The sequence below is a fragment of the Mirounga leonina genome, unplaced genomic scaffold, assembly GCF_011800145.1.
Source record: "Mirounga leonina isolate KUSES-001 unplaced genomic scaffold, KU_Mleo_1.0 Mir_92, whole genome shotgun sequence".
NCBI classification, from domain to species: Eukaryota; Metazoa; Chordata; class Mammalia; order Carnivora; family Phocidae; genus Mirounga; species Mirounga leonina.
The window spans coordinates 9,184,425-9,205,206 of NW_023270852.1; the positions used below are offsets into that span (position 1 = coordinate 9,184,425).

Here is a 20,782-nt window from a genome sequence, read left to right on the forward strand (position 1 = left end):
AGCAACCTCCACGGCCTGCCAGGCCCCGTGCTGGGTGTGGGGTAAGTGCTCCCCACAGCAGACAGGCAGACAATTAGGATAAAAGATCAGAGTAGACATTCTTAACGGTACTGATACCAATAAGGCAATATAGGGATGGAGGAGAGGGAGGGATGCTTCAGAAGAGGGCTTCAGAGGGGAGAACACTTGAGAAATGAGAATGGGCTTAGTGAGAAGACAAAAAGGGAAGAGCATTACAGGTGGACCATGAGCTAATGGTGGCATCTAAGGAGGACACAGTTTGATGTTTTCAGTACGAAGTGCAAAGATGACCTTTTCTCTAGAGCCTAGTAAATACCTTTTTGATCTACTGTCAGGAAAACCCCGGCATTATAATATAGTTGTTAAAAGCCTGGGCTTTTTGGTCAGATAGATGTGGGTCCAATTCCAGGTTCTGCCATCTAGCTGCTGTGTGACCTAAAGCAGGTTAATTACCCTCTCTGAACCTCAGCTTCACAATAAAATAAGAATCCCATGAGGGTGTCATGGGGAGAAATGAGGTGAGAGCCATGGACAGTGCTCATCACAGTGACCACACAGAGGTACTGAGTGTCAATCATTGCTTCCATGATATTGTCAGCAATCTGTAATGTTTGTCTGACTTGATAACTGGGACACTTGGTGACATTTTTGCTCCTCCCTTAATTAAAAGAGTTGAGCTAGACCCCTAAGATCCTCTTCAGTTTGGCCATTCCAGAGTTTCATGAACCTTTTACATCCTGGGCCAAAGCCCCTTCTCCCCTTGAGATCTGGATCTATGAGTTTATTTGCTTATTTGTATCTAGTCTAAACGCAGAGTGATTCGTGTAAGAGAAAGAAAATCTGTCTGCTGGTTATAGGGGCTGGAGGGGGTGTCTGAAATAGGAACGGATTCCTGTAATAGTTGAATTTATACCCCTCAACAAGCAAGACACATTCATCCATTTGACAAATATCTGCACTCTCCTGGGCATCGGGCACTATTACAGACACTGGAGAAATGGGGGAAATAAAATGAAACCACCTTGGAGGAAAGACAAAAAGAAACAAGGAACTGGACTGATTAATTCCTATCCTTGCAAGTCCAGTATCCATGATGCTGCCCCTCCCAGTCAGAACACAGGCCAGTGCCTGGATCCCTTTCTACCCACAATGTTCTCCCCAAGGCCTTGGGGGTCACTCCATCCATTTAATGTCTCACCTGTCAAGATTTATACCTGACAGGTACCTGATTAGATCCTCCCCCAAGCTCAGTGTAAGCTCCTAGGGCCTGCCAAAACCCCACAGCATGGATGAAACATAGCACCTCTGGTTTAAGTAATTCTTCAGGGCCTTTATTCGCAGTGTTCCACTTTCTGAAACTTCCCTCAAGTTCTTCTTCATTGATTGAGAGAGTTCTTTCGGAAGGCCCTGGAAGCATTAATGCAGAAGGGGGGATCACTACCGCGGAGTTGTTCAGAAATCTGTAATTATGCAAAATTCTAAGTCTTTCTCCTTCATTAAGGAAGCCTAAGGAATATATAAAGGTACATTAAGAGTGTGACTCATAAGATTCTTCAGGGCATCAGAAGAAGGGCTGTCATGACCATGAAGGTCATCTCAAGGGCAAAGTTCATGTGTGGAACAGCAAGAAGGCAACCCCTAGTATTCCTCCCCAACCTTCTCATTCCTTGGCCACAAGCAATCAGGCTCTGACTTGACCCCAAACACCAAAGGAAGAGGGAGAACAGGGCAGTGATATGTGTGTAGGGCCAGCAGAAGCTCAGCCAGAATGAGAGATCTCTGAATACCCTCAGATCGGGCCCCTCCTGTGAAGCAGCTGCTTTCCCAGACTGTGATAGGAGCCCAGGTCAATGGCATGAAGGATAAGGCAGGCAGCCTGGCATACGGACTGCTGTGCTCATATGAACACTAACACTGCATGCGCGGTGCGTTCAGCCCGGGCTGCCAATATGAAACACGGACAGCTCTCCCTGCCCTGTGCCTTCCGAGGAACCCCGGCACCCAGGGACTCAAGCAAGGCTCCCTGAGTCCCTGAGAATCTGCTGGGGGAGCTTTTAGATTCTTCAGGAGGTGGACAAGCTCTAATCCCCCATGAGGGTATGGAACTGATTTTTGGTCGAGGTTTGACTGCATTCACTGCCCCTAAGGGGTATACTGGGAATCCAAGCATGGGGATTCCCAAGAGCTCGCACGGATGGCTTTATTTTCTTGATGATCTGCTTAGTCCCTGGGAGCTCGGGACTATCATCAGACATAGTTTCTAGAAATCAACAGCTACCAATTTCCCTCCATCCAGGACAGTCTAACCAGCTCCATTCTCCAGCAGAGGATCTTCTCCAAATGCAGATGAAGAACCTTCTGGTGAAATGCCCCTGGGTTTAATGCAGTCAATGGAATACCTCTGGGAGAAAATGGCAGAACCCTCCTTGCCCTCACCTTGAGTTGCCATCATCCTCTCCTTCACCTGTCGGTACTGGTTTAGCAGCCCTGTGAGCTCCTCTATCCGACGGTCCTGTCACAGTGAGAACACACTATACGTGAACACCACTGCTGGCTCTTCCGAGGATTTCATGTGGGGCCCACACTATGTTCTGGGCACACTGAGAAGAGATGCTACATGGAACCTAAGGAACACATTTCTGGATCAGGAAGCTCACTATCTCCCTACCCTCCTGAGGTAGCCTTAGAAATCTGTCTCCCGGTTCAACTATTGTCCTCTGGAGTTACACACAAAGAAAGATTAAAATAAAGCTGGCGTGTGTATCCAGTACCCTCACCTGTTCCTGGGGAGTCTGAGATTCCTTTCGAGACAGATAGAATTCCCAGAGGAGATTATTTCTTTCAGCCAAGGTCTGGGGGCTTGGGAGGCCACACAGATTTTGGCATTAGACAGCCTAGGGGGTGAACCCTGGCTCCAATACCTACTGTTACCTGACCTTGGACAAAACTCCTCAAGTACACTGAATCTCAGTCTCATCTATAAGATGCAGGGCTGTGGTCCTCAGAGCTGATGTTTGTCCCAGGTAGGTGCTCTCTAGTTAAAGAAAAGGCTACTCTAGGATTATGCAGGAATCAGATGTGAAGGACAGAAGGCAGGAGGTTAAGCACATCACATGCTGCCTAGTGTCTCCGTGATGAGTCTACCACCAGACTGTGCACATAGGAGACTGGTGCACTGTTGTCAAGTTTTTCCAGGAGTCTAAACAGCAGTTATGATGTTGGCAATAACCGTGGTGGTATTTTTTTTCCCCACACCAGCACAAACAGGTACTACTTTAATCTGCCTCTGGGAGATTTCACTTAGGCAAGTTCCCAGGCATCAAGGCCAAAAACAGGTGGCTGAGGCTCAGTCTCTAAGAGGCAGAAGCCATTCTCCTGACACAGCCCTGGGTCAGTGGCCTGTTGGGCATGGCCCTGCCCAGAATATCAGAGACCAGTAGGGACCGAACAGCCGGAGATGTCAGCAGAGGAAGAACAGGGCTGCCCTTACCTTATCCTCATTGGCAACAAGCAAAGTTTCCATCCCCATTTTCAGACGTTGAATTTCTTGGTCTAAAAGAATTTAGGTATAGGAAGAATTATGTAAACACAGATAGCCATCCCTACATGCTAAGTTGCTGACACTTTCCTTGTGAATAAATCGCACACGGGCTCTTTTACTTCTTTAAGAGCCTGTGATGATGTCCAGCAATCGTCAGTCTCATTAAACATTTGTTGGACTGCTAAACGAATGAATGAGCTTAGTATTTTATCTTCTCTTTATAGACATTAGTGGGGAAAAATCAAAATACCGTTTACTCAAAGGTGACACAGAAGAACCCCAAAATCTTTCAAAATCAACATCTCTGAAGAATACAGACATTTATCACTGATTACTTGAGTGGGCATGCACCTGGGCTGCCAACTAGTTTTGGAGAAATACAGTCCCATGGATTGTAGCAAAGGTGAATTTAAAATAAGAAGAAAAAAAAAAAGTCTACAGCTGAATGAAGATGAGAAAAGAATGATTATGTAAAAGATCTGGGTACTTGGCTTAATTTAAAAGGGTATAGTCAGAACTGACTAACAAATGTTTAGACACATCTATAAATATATTAAAACAAACTCTACAGTTAAGGAAAACTATCTTATTTCATAAACGTATAGAATTTCCCTGTGGGCCAAGGTACCTGTGTCCATCTGTGGTGGACAACCCATGGCCTGCTCTCACTCTGGGCCAAACAGGGACTCTTGATTTCTTCCCCAACTGGTCTGCAGGGCCAAAGGCCAGTGCCTAAAGGAGCTGAAGGTCATTCTAAATATTTAGGCCTAGGGACTGTCACATAGCTGGAGTTTCAAAACAAGGACCTATCCCCATTCCTAAACTGATTACTGCAAGCAAAGCGCAGGAGACAAAGGAACCAAAGTACAGGCATCCCACTTACAACAAGAAGAGGAAGGGTAAATTTATGGACTTTGTGTAAATAGGCATAGGGATTCATTTTCAGAGCCAAGTACAGAGTGCCTGCTCACTATCTTAGGCTCTTGGCAGCTCAAGATCAGCTCTGCAGCTCTCCCATTTGTGGGAGGAGGGTGGTAAGCTCCATGTGAAGACTGGCAAACCTCAGTGCTTTGGGCAGAACCCAACTTGAGCAGCAAATATTCAAAGGACCAGCTCCAAGAGTTATTTGATGATGGACTAGAAGGCCTGGACTGTAGAGAAGCATAGGGTGGCAGGGGAAGGCTGCCTGGCCTAGAGTCAGGGCACAGAAAGCATTCTGTTCAGGTTAAGCACCACAGAGACGCCAGGCTATCTTAGGGGGCCCCAGGCTCCACCTTGAGCCTTGGCAGGTAGGGGATGCACTCAAAGGCTTCGGAAGACACTGAGGAAGGCTGGGGGAGGGATGAACATATGGGCCACTAATTTCCTTCTCTAGCCTGAGTCATTCCTTCAGGGCTGCATGGCTTCCCCACCCCAGCCAGGGACCTAAGCGAAGCAGCGCTAAGGCTGACTGGGGACCTGGCAGTGGGGCCAATCTCCAGGGCTACAGAACCTCCTCCAGCATTGTTCTGTAGCCTGGGGTTAGGAGGAGAAGTCAGAAGGTGTGTGATCATTTTGTACACCAGGTGAAGAGCTGTAGATATTAAACAGGTATAAATAAGAGGATTTGAAGATTCATCCTCCCCTTTTTAATCAGCAGACTTTAACTTATCACGGTCAATTCACCATCCTTTCATTTACTCAGTATTTCTTAGGAGCCTACCACGGCTGAATGCTGTGTGAAGCTCTGTGGGATCTGGTCTTGAAGAGAATAGACACAGGCCTGGCCCCACAGTGAGGACAACAGGCTACACCAAGAGACTTCCCCCAATGCAGCCCTGATACATGTTAAGTGCTAGGACGGAAATAAGAAGAATGCCAAGTTAGAGAAAAATAGGACTGGGGGGGAGGGCCACCTCCTTGAGGTAGGGTGGCCAGAATAGGTCTTTCTGAGGGGTAACACTGAAGTTGAGATCTAAAGGATGAAAAATAACTGCTTTGTTTCTGTGACCTCAGGGCCTTGTATGAGTATCAGGCGGACATTCATTAAGTGAGTGAATCACTAAAGCCTCCCCTGTGGGGATGACACAAAACAAGTCCTTTCAACCAAGTGAAAGAAGAGCTCCAGAGGTAGCTGCACAAAGCTCAGTGACCAGACTTCATGTGAGAAGTTCATGGCAATGAGTCTACAACAGAGCTGTGCTTTATAGGCCCGTTCATGCACACGCATGCGCACACACACCCATGTGCATCTGTTCACTAGGACATGTTTACACACACACAGGACACACGCGCACATCAGCATGCCTACCCACACAGGCATACACATATGCACTCATGGACACACATGCTTGGGGCCCAGGGGCAAGCACATCCTATCATAGCCTAGCCGGTTACCTTTCTCTGCATGGTCACTGTGGAGGGCTGCAGTCCGGGAGAGCTGGCTGTGCAGACGCTCAATTTCTGCATCCTTCAGGGCCACCTGCTCTTGCAGCTGGGCGACCTCAGCCTGAAAGAGCAACAGAGATCCCCGGGAGCTCAGAGGGACTACCAGACTGTGATGGAGACCTCAAGCCATTCACAGCCCAGGACCAATGGGTCCTAGAACCTGCGGGAAGTCAGGAGCAGAGGTGTCAGGGATGGGCAGTGGGAGGCGCTTACTGCCCTCCCCACAACAGGGAGCTCTGCCCAAGGCACTCATTTTTCCTGGTCAATCTGGCCCTGCCCACAGCTCGGGCTGGTCACCTGCATCCTCCTACCTGACCAGGCTCTTCCCCTTCCCTGCCCTCTGAGTCCCAATCCTCCCGGAGGCCTGACAAGTTGGGATGGTGTGCAATGGGAGGGCTGCTGATGGATATTCTCTTTCTGGCTGTGGTCTTCCTTCTCCCGAGAGATTCATTCAATAGCATGTATGTACATCACTGTGACAAGTGCACGCATCTTTCATTTTCCCAGCCCGTACAGGAAGGATAGTGGAAATCAAACCACTACTGGTAGACAAGGAGTAAGCCAAGAGTTCCTCCTGCAAGTACTATCCCACCCATCATGCATAGGCAGGGCCCCTGCCCAGCCTCCAGGCACCTGCGCATGCTCACCCTCATGCCCATTTCATTTCTTAGTGAAATACTAGATATGCTGAGCAGATACACTGTTGCAAATAAAGCATGTAAGTACAGCCACAAACCCGCATACATACATTCATACACAGACGTACATGGACCGTTGTAGTGGGTGGTTCCCACATCTCTACTAAGCAGAGCAGGTTAAATTTCACACAGAACAGTAGGTGTGATTGTCCACGCCTTCTCATACTCATGAGAAGATCAGAACTGTGTTGGTCCCATCCTACGGAGCACAATGGCTTTGGAGCCAAACTCGGATTCTCTCATTTCCTGGTTGGATGATCTTAGGCAAGTTAACCTTTCCGAGTCTTGCCTCATCTATGAAACGGGGAAAATAGCATTTACCTCATAGGGCTGGGGTGAAGAGTAAGTAAGATAATGGTCATGGACAACTTAGCCTAATGCTTGGTAGACACTAGATGCTCCAATCAAGGAGATACTGTGGCTCCTCTCATCGTATTCCTTTCCTTGTGGATAACCAGCTAGTTCTCTGAGTATCCAACCAAAGAAAGGGGGTGAGGACTAACTCCGGAGCCTGTCAACACACAGCAGAGCCCTGTCCTCTGGCCATCCCTTCCTGTGGGGGAGCCCAGCCACATCCCCCATCATGCCTCAAGGTTACGCAGTGGGCCGTCCTTCCCTACATAGGCCGGAGTTAACCTCGAACAATTTCAAGTAACCAGACGAGCCCTGAGCCTGTTGAGCCTGTTGGTGGCCCCTCTGCCCAACAGGCCTTGCGTTCGGTTTCAGGACACTCTGACGGAGCGCCCACTCTGCCCCTGTGCTCGCTGATTTCTTACATCAAACCTCACTCACTCCTCACAGGAAACCACGGGAAGAAGCAATATCCCTGCATGTTGCTTCTGGGTAGACACCAGGACCAGTGCCCAGGATGCAAACCCCACCTGCTCCGAAGCCGACTGCTACAGCCGACTGCTACCCACTGCGGCCTGCATGCTTCAGAGTTACTAGCACACATGGGGGCCACTATTAGGGGGCAGGGGCTCCCTGAGCCCACTTCAGGGTCCCTGAGTAAACCTTCCCCGATATCCCCCAAATGGGAAAGAGATGACCATGTAAAGAACAAGGAGGTAGGATCTCCTTACTCCAAAGTGTCCTATGGAGCACTGCCCCTCTGCTCGGTGGTACCGACCCACAGAGGCCAGGGAGCCAAGCCCCGCTACGTCAAACGGCTTTCTGAGACCCACAGCCACGCGGCAGCTTTCCACAGCTCACTGAGGGCCTCGCTGCCCATGGCTGACCACTAACGAGGTCAGTGGCTTCTGAAAACCTCAGCCTTGAGACCTGCAGTCCCAAACTCCTCTCATTCCTACAAGGACCATACTATTCTTAGAAGACAGTTTCCTAATCCTTCTTGTACCTCCCACAACCATTTTCCTCTTTCTTTGCAGTCAGAGTGAGAGCTGGTCTCTGTTAGGAATCTGGATGCCCAGATGCCCAGTGCTTGTCTGTGGGACCCAGGGTGAACGTCAGTGATGTGGGCCCACGGAAGCAGAGCCCAGCACCTGGCACAAGGAGGTCTCTTCTCTCAGAGGCCTGCCTCTGGGGGAGGTCATCACTTAAAACCCTACAGATTAAGTGCCTGGGCCCAACCTCCCATGTGTCAATTTCCACAGAACGGGCCAGAAATGACAGGTGTCCCCATAGCTGGGGAGTCTAGTCCACAACAGCCCACAGGCTCTCTACCTGACTACGAGGGCAAAGGATGCTCCTGCCACGGCCGCTGAGGCCGCAGCTGTGTGGCAAGAGATCCAAGGCAAAGGCATGCAAACTGGCGCCAGGCAGAGGGGCGCCCCAGCTCTCTGCAAATCCTCGGCCTCGTTAAGCCCAGGGAGCATGCCCTGCTGCTGCTGCACTGGAAAATGAATGGCCTGCAGGGACTGACAAGCTTTACACAGATAACTGAAGAGAACTTTCAAGAGCGGTACAGGTTTTTACCACAGGGAATCAGGATTTTATAGGGAAAAGAGCATGGTTTTTGGAATGACACAGATCCAGACTGGAACCTCATCATGGCCACTCTGAGCCTTGGTTTTCTTACCACTAAAATGAGGATAGTAAACTCATAGACCTCACTAGCTTATTTTATGGATAAAACGAGAAAAAGCGGGTAAAGACTTGATGTGTTCCAGCACGCGGGAGGGTGCCCCACACCTGGGAGTTACTAAATAACCTGTCGTATCTCAAAGGTCTATATGTCAAGGCAAAGAGCTTTGGCGATCTAAGAAGAGTCATCTGGTTTCCTAATGGGCGGCGTGTACAACTTCGGAGGCGTCTCGGAGACAGGACTCGCTCGAGTGGAACCCTGTAACGGAAAGTTCTGAGCTCTTTGAGAAGACCACTGCTCCTGGAACAGTAATGGAAGCACCGTACATACGAGGATACCCTTAGATAAAAATAGGGCTGTAGATAAGCGGGTTTGGTGCTGACTTGGTAAGATCTTGGGAAAGTTACTCAGCTGCTCTGTGCCTCAGCTTCCTCATCCGTACAATGGTGAAGAAAATCATTCTGTACAACAGGTTATGCAGACATCTCAGTATCATGTTCAGAATTTTAACAGCATGACACAAAGAGAAATTCCTAGAAGGAAATACTAAAAATGGTAGCTCCTGGGGCGGGGGTGGGGGGGAAGAAGTGATCTTTATTCATTTTTTATGACTTAAAAATCCCCTATAATGAGTACTGTTTTTATGGTCATTAAAAGTTAACTTACAGAAAAAAATAAAATTACAAACTAGAAGTGAAGAATATTCTTAAGGATTTTTTAAAACTCTAGTAAGAAGTAAACATGAAAATCTGGTAACACCTCTGGGTGGCGCTGCAGAGACCTTAGTGAAATACTAGGTGTGCGTTCAGAGGCTCCCTCGCCCAGGAATGCTTCTCCAAGGCTGTTTCTTCCCCCCACCCCCCAGTTCAATAGAAACATGACTTAGTTAAAACAATAAAGTATATTTATATATATATAAAATACGCATTCAAGGCTAAAAATAAAGCATGTCTACTTTAAAAACATTACTTAAAAACAGTGTTAAGGGGACTGCTACTTTTAAAATGATGCAGCCAGTATAACATTGGCGTTCATCTGCCTTAAGACTTCTCACTTGCTCACAGCCCCTTCCTGGTCCCACGCCAGCCTAGGGGTGCTATGGAGCACAGCAAGAGGAAGGAGACTCAGCTACTCCAGCAGCGCCTAATCCCAGGGGGCTCTCCCTATGTGAAGAGCCTTCTGGATCAAAGCTGTCTGTGTGTGCACATTAGGGTCAATCTGCGTGTTTCCAGCTCAGGCTTTGGCAAACCCCGAGCTTGAACACAGACCCTCCCCAGTGGACCTCAGCGACTCTCTGAAAGCATCAGAACCACCTCGTACCTTAGTGGCCTTCAGCTTCCACTCATACTGATTCCGTTCATTCTCCAACTCTTCCACCTTGATTTTGAGGTGCTTGAGCTCTTGCAGTAACTCCTAGAAGGATGAGGGAGAAAAACAGAGTTCTGATGGTGACAGAGCACGACAGTCCCTGGACCTACAACCCTGGTTAGGTTCATGCAGAGGATGCCAAGGGCAGGAGCACCTGCGTCATGCTCCGCACTGCAGTTCGAATCTTGAACCATAGTCCTGTTTCAGGAAAAGCTGTTTGGGCCATTAGAAAACAGAAGCCAGGGAGTTTCAGGCACAGGAAGAGAAAACGTTCTTATTTTTAGAACCTGCTCTGCCTGTCCCTTTCTGACATCCATGTCCTCTGTGGGGTGTGCCCAGATCATGCACAAGGGTGTGGGGGCCAGGACAGGTAGGATGTGTGAGCGAGAGCAACAAAGATGCAAAAATGAGGCAGCTTCACACAAAGTAGCAGGAAGCAGGCTAGGTGGGAGCATCTCTCTGTGCTGGGAGGTCGAGGAACCTGGAAGGGGGGCGTGTGACCCTGGAAGGCTCCAGAGAGGAAGGGATAACCAACAGGACAGAAAACACTAAGAGGCCAAATGCCAAATATAGAGCCAGTCTGAGCATTCCAGGGCAGGGGAATGGGTCCACTTGAAGAAAGGAAGGAGGGAGAAGGCATCCCAGCAGAAGGCAGACGCAGGAGGCAGAAAGGGAGATGGGCTGTTGGACTGGGGCAGAGGATGGGTGGCATGCAGTGGGAAGTGAGGCCAGAGAGATAAGGTGAGGCCCTACTGGGAAGGCTCTGGATGAGGCTATAAGGAGCTTGGATGCCATTCTTTGGCCAGTAGGGAGCAACTGAAGGTTGCTGAATGAGGAAGGGATCGTTGAACAACTTGCCCATGGTGAATCAAGTCTGTTTCTTCTGACTACAGGGCCCTTGCTCTCCAAACTACCCCTTTAGCAAAGATGACACTGTTAAGTACCCTTGTCCCAAACCAAGGCTCCTTTAACGGACAATTGGTCCTGCTGACTGGTTCCTATCAGAAAAGTTAGCCTGAAAGTCATCACTTCCAGACTTTCTGAACTCCAGATTTCCAGAGACTCCCTACTTAACACCTCCACGCAGGCATCTCACGACGGTCGTGGCCCAGATGGAACACTTAATTCCCCCTTGTAGACATTCCCGTGCCACTAAATGGCATCTCCATACACCTACCCGCCTGTGCCAGAAACCTGGGGCCCATCCTTGGCACCTTGCTCTCCCTCACTGATTAATGCATCCCCAAGCCTTGCTAATTCTACCTCCAGGGAAAGGAATCTCTCCTTTCTCCCCAACTCTGACCTAGCAGCTCTTGTCCACAGCCCAGGCAGTCTCTCCAGGGCCTGCTCCTGTCATCTTGTCCTTCTTGGAGCCCCTGACCCCCATAGCACCCAGGGGAACAACACGATGAAAGCACACCTCTGATCCTGGCATTCCCCTGCTCCTCAAAACTCATAAGCTCTTGCCAGCACTGCCCAGCCTGAATTACCCTCCCCCCGGTGACGCACCAGCCACACTGGCTACTTTTTAGTTCCCCTTTCGACGTGGGCCTTCATACACACGGCTCCCTCTTGTCTGGAGCTGTCTGCTGGGTTAATCCCCGCCGATCCTTCAGGCCTCCACACTTCATCAGGCCCCCTGGCTACACTCCCACGGGGCACCCTGGAACTCTCCTACATCATTTGCAATCGGACATTTACTGGTAGGCTTGCTAAGGGCTAGTTCTCCCCCGAAGCCGTGAACTCCTTGAGGAGTTGGCTAACTCCAAGTCTGTGTTCTGTGTTGCTCCTTTCTGGCACACAGTAAGTATGCATTACTTCCTGATGAACGAACATGTGAAATTCAGTTCAGCATTTAACTGGCCTAGAGCTGAGACCATCCGCCTAAAAGTTACACTGCTTACCCTTGAATTTTGTAGGGTAATTCATCAAGATTTTCTTACAGCTAAGGAAAACATTTGTTGATGCCCTTTTAAAAAAATGTCTTCCAAGCTAAAATCATTGCACCCATGACCTGCAGCATTAGACTTTAAGGCCTGGTGGGACTTGCAGCTGATCCAGGATGGTTTGGGGAGCACATTTCTGGCCCTGCCTGAGAGGCCGCCTCCAGGGGACATAGAGCACGACACGGCCAGGCTCTGGTGACCTCTTCGGCACATCCTCCTCTTTCTAGGTTGTCTGCTGCCCATCAGCGGCTATAAACACTAGTGCAAATTTTAGCCTCTTTTAGACATCTTTCTGGGGTGACCCACTCAACATGGGGCAGGCCCAGAACCTTCTCAGCACTTCCCTATCCAAATGCACACTTATATCTGGACTCTCATTTTTTTCCCCTCTTATCATTTTATTTAATGTAGGAGGAAATCTCCCCCCAACCTCAATCCCCCTGCCCCCAAGCTCCTCCCCTAATGCCTGAGTCTGGGTAGAGTTTCCACATGTTCCACAGTTGAGTATGGATCATGGTAACTTCCCACAGAGCCGAGGCAGACCCTCTGCAGTACTCAGGGCTACTGTGACGTTGACCTTCCCTCAGGCTTTCAAGTCCTCTTCGACAGCAGGCCTTGGGGGCACAGGTGATCTCCATGCAGCTTCTATCACCAGGCCCAGCCAGGGTACACGGGACCCAGTCTCACCAGTGGGAGGGCCAAGTCCAGGACATCAGTCAGATACACCCCAGAGGGCCCAGAGGTTGTGAAAGCCCTCTAATGTGATTACGTGGGAAATTTTTCCTAGACATTCAGATCATGACCTCACTGTCACAGCAAATGGAAACTTGTGTTCTATTTTCTCACTGCGGATCAACTTCTTTAAAAATAAACTTGAAAGGATTCTTTCATGATGCTATGTTTTCTTAAAAAAAAAAATCCTGGGGTGCCTGGGTGGCTTAGTCAGTTAAGCATTTGCCTTCAGCTCAAGTCATGATCCCAGGGTCCTGGGATCAAGCCCTGTATCAGGCTCCAGCCCTGTATCAGGCTCCCTGCTCAGCAGGGGACCTGCTTCTCCCTCTGACTCTCCCCCCACCCAAACCCTGCTTGTGCTCTCTCTCTCTCTCACTCTCAAATAAACAAAATCTTTAAAAAATTGGAACTTTAATCAATCTCCCAGCCCAGGAGGAGAACTGGTATCTGAATGACACCTGGGAAGGGGACTCTGGAGGTTTCCTTTGGCATGAATGCCCCATCCCTCAGGGCATCTGACACACCTCATTCCCAGCCAAGGAAGACGAGTGCCACCACCTGTCCGAGGGTTGGCCTCACCTGCTCAGACCCTGGTCAGTGAGGGTCACAGAGCTCAGCCCAGAGGTAACAACAAAGCCATGTTAAGCCACTGCACGCACTTGTGGTTAGGAGAAACCCCAGCCCCTCCATCCATGAAATGCCCCCCCCCCCCACATGCTCTGATATACTTAAGTGTGGTTCCTACAGGTGACCCCTCCCAACAGGCACAATCCTGGCTGCAGGGCGGGGGCTCGGCAGCACCGTCACTGGGTGCCACCTCCTCTGGGTAGCCCCTACTGAGTAAGAGGCGCTCTTGGATCTGCCTGTGGATGTCCAGCTGCAGCCTACACATCTGCTCCTGCAGCTCACTGATCACATTCAGAACTGACTGTAGGAAGGAAGAGAAAGGAGAAAAGGCACTCAGGGTCAGTCAGCTCTCAGACACAAAGCTCCTCACCAGAGCGACCCAGAAAGAAGGAAGCATGCAGAGGGCGAGCAGCAGGTGGCCCCCAGGGGTGACCACCCACTTTCTGCACAGGAACCAAAAGACATGGCATTTTTCCTGAGACCTGTCTCATCAACGGGGCTGTCTTGCAGCTTGAACAACCCCCCAGCAGCTCCATAGTGCCCCACTGGGGGGCCACACTTGCGTGCCAACACTGAGGCACAGGGCCTGGCCACAGCAGAGAGGGGCATGCATGCAGACCCGTCCCCTCTTACACACGCTACAGGTGCCAGCCCCACCCCCACAAGCACACACCACACTTACGATGCTAACACGGCCACCTAAACTCTCCCTCACACTCTATACCAAACCTTACTCCTTCACCTCCCACTCCAAACCAGACTCCTTTGTAGCCTCAAGAACATTTTGGCCTTTTATGGCAATTTTAAAAAATAACTGCAATCCCCGGACTTCATAGCTACTCAACTGTGAATTGCACTTGCTAGCAGCTCTACCGGGCTCTCCCTTTTCTGCCCCATAGATACTTAGGCACCGTGCAGATGCCCACGGCCACAGTAACTAGGTGCTCACAGGTGAGTGGGGAGAGACACACAAGTCATCACGAAAGGCTGAAAGGGCCACCACCCAGAAAACACAGGGCTTCCAGGGAGTAGAGGGCCTAGTTCTGCTGAGGAAGGGATGGCATGAGTCTACGTGATGTCAAGCAGGCACATGCTGGACTCCTTGCCCAGGGGTGGGAGTAAAGGAGAAAGCGAGCCATGAGCCTGGGTAACGTGGTAGATGATGGTCCCACTTCTGGCAGCAAGAACCCTGAGAGTTTGCGGGAAGCTATGAGCTGCCTCTGGCACGGAGATGTGGACTTAAGGAAACACTTGGCAACAGAGCAGAGACCTGGGTGGATGGGGTGGCAGCCAATGAAACTGCTTAGGTCTCCCCGCCCCCCTTAATTGATACTCTAAGCACCGGCGTCTGGTACTGGGGTCTGCCGCGGGCACCATGGGAACCGCCCAGGTGTGCTAGAAGGAAATTGTCCATCCTCACCAATGACAATGGTGTCTAAGAAGAACAACTCCCACCCATACCTTGTTTTGTAAATCCCCTTCTCCAGTGTAGACGGGAAACGGGGTGTGAGTGGCAGTTCGGGGCTGAGAGGGCACCAAGCTGACGCACCTGCTCTCCTCTCTGCTGGTGCCATTTGGACCGAGGGCTGCGCTGCAGTCTTGGCCGGCAGAAGCAGGCCCCTGGCCCCGCAGCCACTCTCCCTGTGAGCCAGCCCCCCTCAACTGGTCCCCACACAGCTCCGGTTGTCTTCCCCCAGGACCGTCTGTCGAACAAGGCACCTTCCTACCAAGACCAGAGACTGGGCTGAGCAATCAAGGTGACCCTTATGGGCTTCAGTGCCCTGGAGCTCAGACCTCCACCCAGCCCCACAGTTACTGGTCCCTGCACCCTGATGGGCCAGGCGCCAATGGGCTGGGGCCACACCTGCCCTCTGCGTTCTTATCCACAGTCCCAGTGCAGACACTGGGCTCTGACTTGGCCTGTTCTCCATGTGCCACTGGCTTCCAGACCCCTTGCTGACTTAGGACATATGCCTGACAGAGCTAGAGGATTCCCGCCTGACTAGCCTGAGCCACTAGGCATCAGAGGCCAGCTCTGTCTCTACTGCCCATGGACTTGGCCACCACTGGGAGGTGGTCAATGGGGAAAGGTGGTCTACCTTCAGTTTGTTCATGCTTTTTCTTCTGAGAAGTCTCAAAGTCTTTTGGTACTTTAACCACTTAGCAGGTAGGTTCCAAGACTACTATGAGGACCAAGAAGCTGGACAGGAGGAATTAAGAGGGAGGAAAGGTGCTGGAATTAGCAGCCCAGTTTGGGTATTTGCTAAGCACAAAGGGAATGCTGAGGGTCCAGGCAGTCTTTAGACGAGCAACAGCAAGGTGAAGGAGATCTTCCCAATGGCCTTGATCTCTGTAAAGCAGGCAAGGTTGCTTTCTCAAAGGACACAGCAGTGAAACAGGGGGCACAGATTTAGAATGGTCACTATGAGGCATGAGAAGAGGAAAGGTAGGTGTGGATAAAAGCAATACTAAGGAGGGGGTAGATGCACCTGGCGATTCATTAGCATGGAGGTAATTTTTAAAAAAATTTTACATCTAACCCTCTAACCAAGAGCCCTGGGGCAGAAGGAAGGATGGCAGGTTAATCAAGGATGGAGCCAAAAGCAATCCCTCAAGGTAATGATGAGCCTTTACCTCCCCAAAGAGGGAGGTCAGCCTGTTATGGGCAGCTAGGCCACGGTGAGCACGGGCATGACGCAGGCGAGTGTGCAGGCTGAAGACTCATGCAGACTCATTTTCACTTCTGTGAAAACGAGAGTCTCTCTCAGAGGGTTACCGTGAGGGGTTAATCAAGTGAGCCCTAGGTGAAGCACCTGGCACGGGGCCTGGCACACAGGGTGCACCTGATAGATGTGAGTTCGCCTCCCCCCGACCCCAACTTCTCCTTTGCCAAGTGTTCGCGCCATAGGAAAGGAACTGGGAGAGCAACGGAAAACACCTAACAGTCATGGGACACAGTTAAGGCCCATGATATTGATTGTGGACAAAAAAGGCCCAGTGGCTCTGCACTCCCCGGCATGCTCACCTTATTGGCCACTCTTTTCCAGAATCTTTATTTAGTCCCTTGTGCACTGGCCCTGCTCTTGTCTTTAGACCTGCTTGTCTCTCTTATAGAAGCTTCTAGAATTTCACTGCCCTCTTTCTTCTTTTGTTCCCTCTATTATTAAGACTCTCAAATGAAGAGTCTAGACCTGCTGTCTGATTTCATCACCCCATTCATTCCTGCCCCCTGCCTCCTGGCAGACAAGCTCTGTCTCCACCACGAGGGGCACCTCTCTTCCTCAGGGTCCTCTTCCTGGTCAAATCACAGGCATATTCCTGTCTTCAAGCGAAGTGTTTCTTTCCCTACCGTTAGTGATTTTCGATGACTTGGGTTCTTCTGACCTCTTTTACACCCTTTTCCGCCCACCTAGCGATTGCTCCAGTCTATGCAGGTTTTTATGAATCCCAATGTCAGCTGATCCAGTTGACTTTTCTTTGGCTTCACATCATCAGAGCTTCAAGACCTTCTAGATCAGCTTCCACAGTATACATTAAAAATGTTAAATAGGCAGGAGGGCTGAGGGCAGAGGACTATCACCCTCTATAATAAACCCTCCTAGAGATAGTCTCTAGGTGCTATTATCACCTGGGTACCTATCTTAGCATCCATCCTATTTTCCTCCAGCTCACCCACAAGACTCCCTGAGCAGTGTGTGTGCAATGCCTCTCAAAGTGTGCGTTTACCCTGTCTATCCTACACGATGCCTTCCTGGCCCAACACGCAAGGTCAAGCTGATGTAACTCACTCTTAACAAACACAATCCCTACTTCATCTCCTAGCCTCCCACAAACCATCATAGGGTCAACTCCAGCCTCAACAGACTAAATGTCACAGAACCTAGGTTAACTTTGCCATTGCGGGGAGGGAGGGGCAGGCAGATAATGGTTCATTTCCAGTTTGCTAGCAACTCAACCGATTTCCCTGATACCTTAAAATTCATTTACAGCAAGCAGTTTGGGGACCGCTGCCCTAAGTTCTTTGCACCAGAGGCATCGGGAGAATTGAGCCCATTCTCTCTTTGATCTTCTTCGGGAGAACATAACTTTAACAAAAAGTCTCTTTCCCATCCTTGGCACCCTCCTTTTGTTTGGGGCTTGCCCTTGCTGGTGCTGCTCATGCAGGTGCACTCTGTCTGGTCCTTTCTAGCTTTTATACGAGCCCCTTTGAAAACTAGTTTCTCCCTGCGTGCCTCTAAGCTTCTCCTTTCGTGGGTATTATTTGTGAGACTGCAGTCAGAAATCACATTATTTTTAAAGTCAATATTCTTGAATCATCTTCTGTGTTATGTCTGAACTTTCAAAGGTCTGATTTGCCAAAGCCCGCGGTGCACGTGTGTCTATGCCTGGCTCTCCCTCCCGCGATTTCATGGACTCACAGCACAACGGCCGCTCTCTCTCAAGGCACCCGACACTGCGCCCTCATAAACTAGTCTCTCCTTTGCTGCAACATACAGCCCGAGCAGCAGTTTCCCAGCATCCTGGGTAGAAAGAAGCAAAGGCTTGGGCACCAAAAGCCAACCTCGCCAATACTTAAGTGTTTAGCTGGAGGAGATTTTTGGGAACTAGGCAAACAGCTGCCCCCCTCCACCACCGCCCCCTGCCCATCTCCATGTGTCTGGGGATCTGTATCAGGGTGCACCTATCTTCCTCCTCGGCTCAGGGAGACTATGTGGTGCACCCCAACACTTCTGGGACACTGCCTTCTCACTCTCCCGACCCATGTGTTATGCTCCAGGGCGTCCCTCCTCAGGCTCAGCATTTTTTAGACTTCTTTCTCTCCAGGGCTGGCCCACCTCCCCTCTTAACAGGTCTGTTTCTCCCCCATAGGGCAGACCCTTTTGTAGCTGTGTCCCATTCTTGGGTCCTGCATTATAAATTCCAGGTGACATTTCTGAGGTTCTAATTGCCACTCTGTGTTGTACCCTCAACTGGCTTTATTACTCCTGCTTCGCTAATCATCAAAGTTCTTCTTTACGGTTCTTTTCTATGTGAAACCATTGGGCACCTCCCATAATCATGGTCTTCCCTACCCCTTCCTACATGTTAAACTTGCTCACAATTTTACTTAGTTCTTTTTCTTTCTCTTTCTTCATGCTCAGTTTAATACTGGGCTGGCATTTACACACCACTGATGGGTACATAATCTCTATGCTCCACAGGACAACGTGGAAATATCTGTCAAAATTTCAGGTGCACAGAGGCGTTCTTTGTAATTACAAAGACTTGGAAATCACATGTCCATCAAAAGAAGATAGATCAAACAAATTAGGGTACAGTCAGATAATGAAATAATATGCAGATATAAATATAAATACGTTTTTTAAAAAATGTACTTGGTATGAAATAAACTCCCAAAGTGCTAAATTAGAAGGTCTAGGGGTGCCTGAGTGGCTCAGCCGATTAAGCATCTGCCTTTGGCTCAGGTCATGATCTCAGGGTCCTGGGATCGAGCCCCACATTGGGCTCCTTGGTCAGCGGGGAGTCTGCTTCTTCCTCTCCCTGCTGCTTCTCCTGCTTGTGCTCTCTGTCTGTCAAATAAATAAATAAAATCTTAAAAAATAATAAATAAATTAGGAGGTCTAGAGTAGTGTGCATGTGTACAAAAAATGAGGGAGAGAATGTGTGTGTGTGTGTGTGTGTGTATCTCTCCACATAAATTTGCTTGTCCGTGCTTAACTCTGGGAGGATACAAACAAACTGATCTCAGTGGTTCCTGACGGTGGGCTTGGGGGGCCTGGAAGGGGACTTTTTGCTGCATATACCTTTATGAACCCTTAATTTTTGAATCATTGGAGTGTATTGCCCATGCTAATAAAAATCAGTAAATAAAACAAAATAAATAAAATAAAAACCGTAAGATTTTCTTTCTCAGGTCAGCTCTTGCTGGAGCAAATACCACCTTCTCAGCCCCTGCTCTGAGCTCCAAGTCCAACCCTCTGGTTGCCCCAGCTCAGAAATCAGAATCCCTCCCTTCCGAGGTGCTAACTAACCACAGGAAGGAAGAAGGATGACACCACCACCCATGCTGTAAGACATTCTGTTTTCTGCCAGAAATCCGAAAGACTCTTCCTGGTTCTCTTCTTCATACTTGCGTATACCTCTGATTAACTGGGCTGACTCTGTTTTCCAGGACCTGCTGGATCCCTGCTCCCTTCTTTACAGGATGCTCTGGTACTGCATGCAGACCTCTTGGATCCCACCACAGAGGGATCCAGCTGCAGCACCCCCTGCATCTCCAGTGCTAAGGGAAACCAGACTCCCTTCTCGAAGGAAGATGCCTCCCGAAGGCCATGCCTGTGATATGGTGTGCCATCCAGAGGTTTCCCTTTGCCTCCAGCTCTTTTATGTTCCATCCCCCTAATTCTGGTATTTACTTTCCATGGCAGCATTCCTCTGCAGTCCTGCTTCTCAGGAGTAAACCTAATTAATCCAAGCTTGGGTCTCCTGAAATGACCCAGAACCACTGCAAAAGGCTCACAAGGAAAGGTAAACAAAAAACCCAGTTTTCACCCACATCTCATTGACAGACTCCTAAGCAAGGCCAGCTGCCAGGATGGTCTCGATTTGGCAAGAAACCTGCACCTCGAAGTCCTCAGGTTTCTAGACAACCATCTAGAATCACTTCCGTAACTTTCTACAGGCAGCAGGATACAAGCTTAGGGGGGAATCAGAGTCAGACAGAAAAAAGCAGCCTGCAATGCTCTTGTTAACAGCATCCTTTTTTAATTTTCATGAAACAAAACAGAATTTGAGGATAAAGCCTGAACTGCATAGAGGAAATTTCAGATCCAGCTATCCCAGAAAACAAACAAAACAAAGAGAAAGACCCTGCCTTTCCAAACCACAAGCCATGAGGCCTTGGGCTAAGTATACTCACTGGAAAAAACCCAGGAGCAGTGCAGGCTGGGAAGCAGCATTCCCCTTATTCATGTAAATGCAGCCTCTGGTGATCTTAGCTAAGTGCCCCCCTCGAACATGTCCACGCACATGACAACGGGGTGGTGGGCAGCACCCCCGGGGTTTTAAGACTCTGGTGCTCCAGAGAGCTGCAAATAGTGGCAGAGCCTCTGAGCGCACCAGCAAAGATTATGTTCAGTTCTAAGAAGGAGAACTGCGTTTCAGGTCATGTGGCTGTTCACGGAGTATCACAGGTTGAACAGCCTAAAAAAATTTCTCCACATAGAAACCTAATGTTTGTACTAGCAACTGGGAAGGGCTGTTATCTGGCAGGACTGAGGCCAGCGGCTCAGAGCCCATGTTGTCTCAGGCATGAATAGCCTAATGGAACAAAAACAAAAAATTCAGATTGAAACATAATCCCTCAGAAAAGAAAAAA

General features: G+C 49.5%; 1 protein-coding gene across 6 annotated transcripts in view; it reads right to left on the minus strand.

The window, feature by feature from the left end:
• LOC118004077 (liprin-beta-2) overlaps positions 1–20,782 on the minus strand; it is a 173,820-nt gene that overhangs the window by 23,962 nt on the left and 129,076 nt on the right. For 5 of the 6 annotated variants that reach the window (XM_034995222.1, XM_034995223.1, XM_034995224.1 and 2 more), the window contains 6 exons: positions 13,523–13,705; positions 10,052–10,144; positions 5,939–6,050; positions 3,512–3,573; positions 2,458–2,533; positions 1,325–1,428 (listed from right to left, as the gene is read on the minus strand). In XM_034995222.1, the coding sequence (XP_034851113.1) occupies positions 1,325–1,428; positions 2,458–2,533; positions 3,512–3,573; positions 5,939–6,050; positions 10,052–10,144; positions 13,523–13,705 (630 nt within the window). The remainder of the gene's footprint in view (positions 1–1,324; positions 1,429–2,457; positions 2,534–3,511; positions 3,574–5,938; positions 6,051–10,051; positions 10,145–13,522; positions 13,706–20,782) is intronic. The other variant, XM_034995226.1, reaches the window with a different exon arrangement.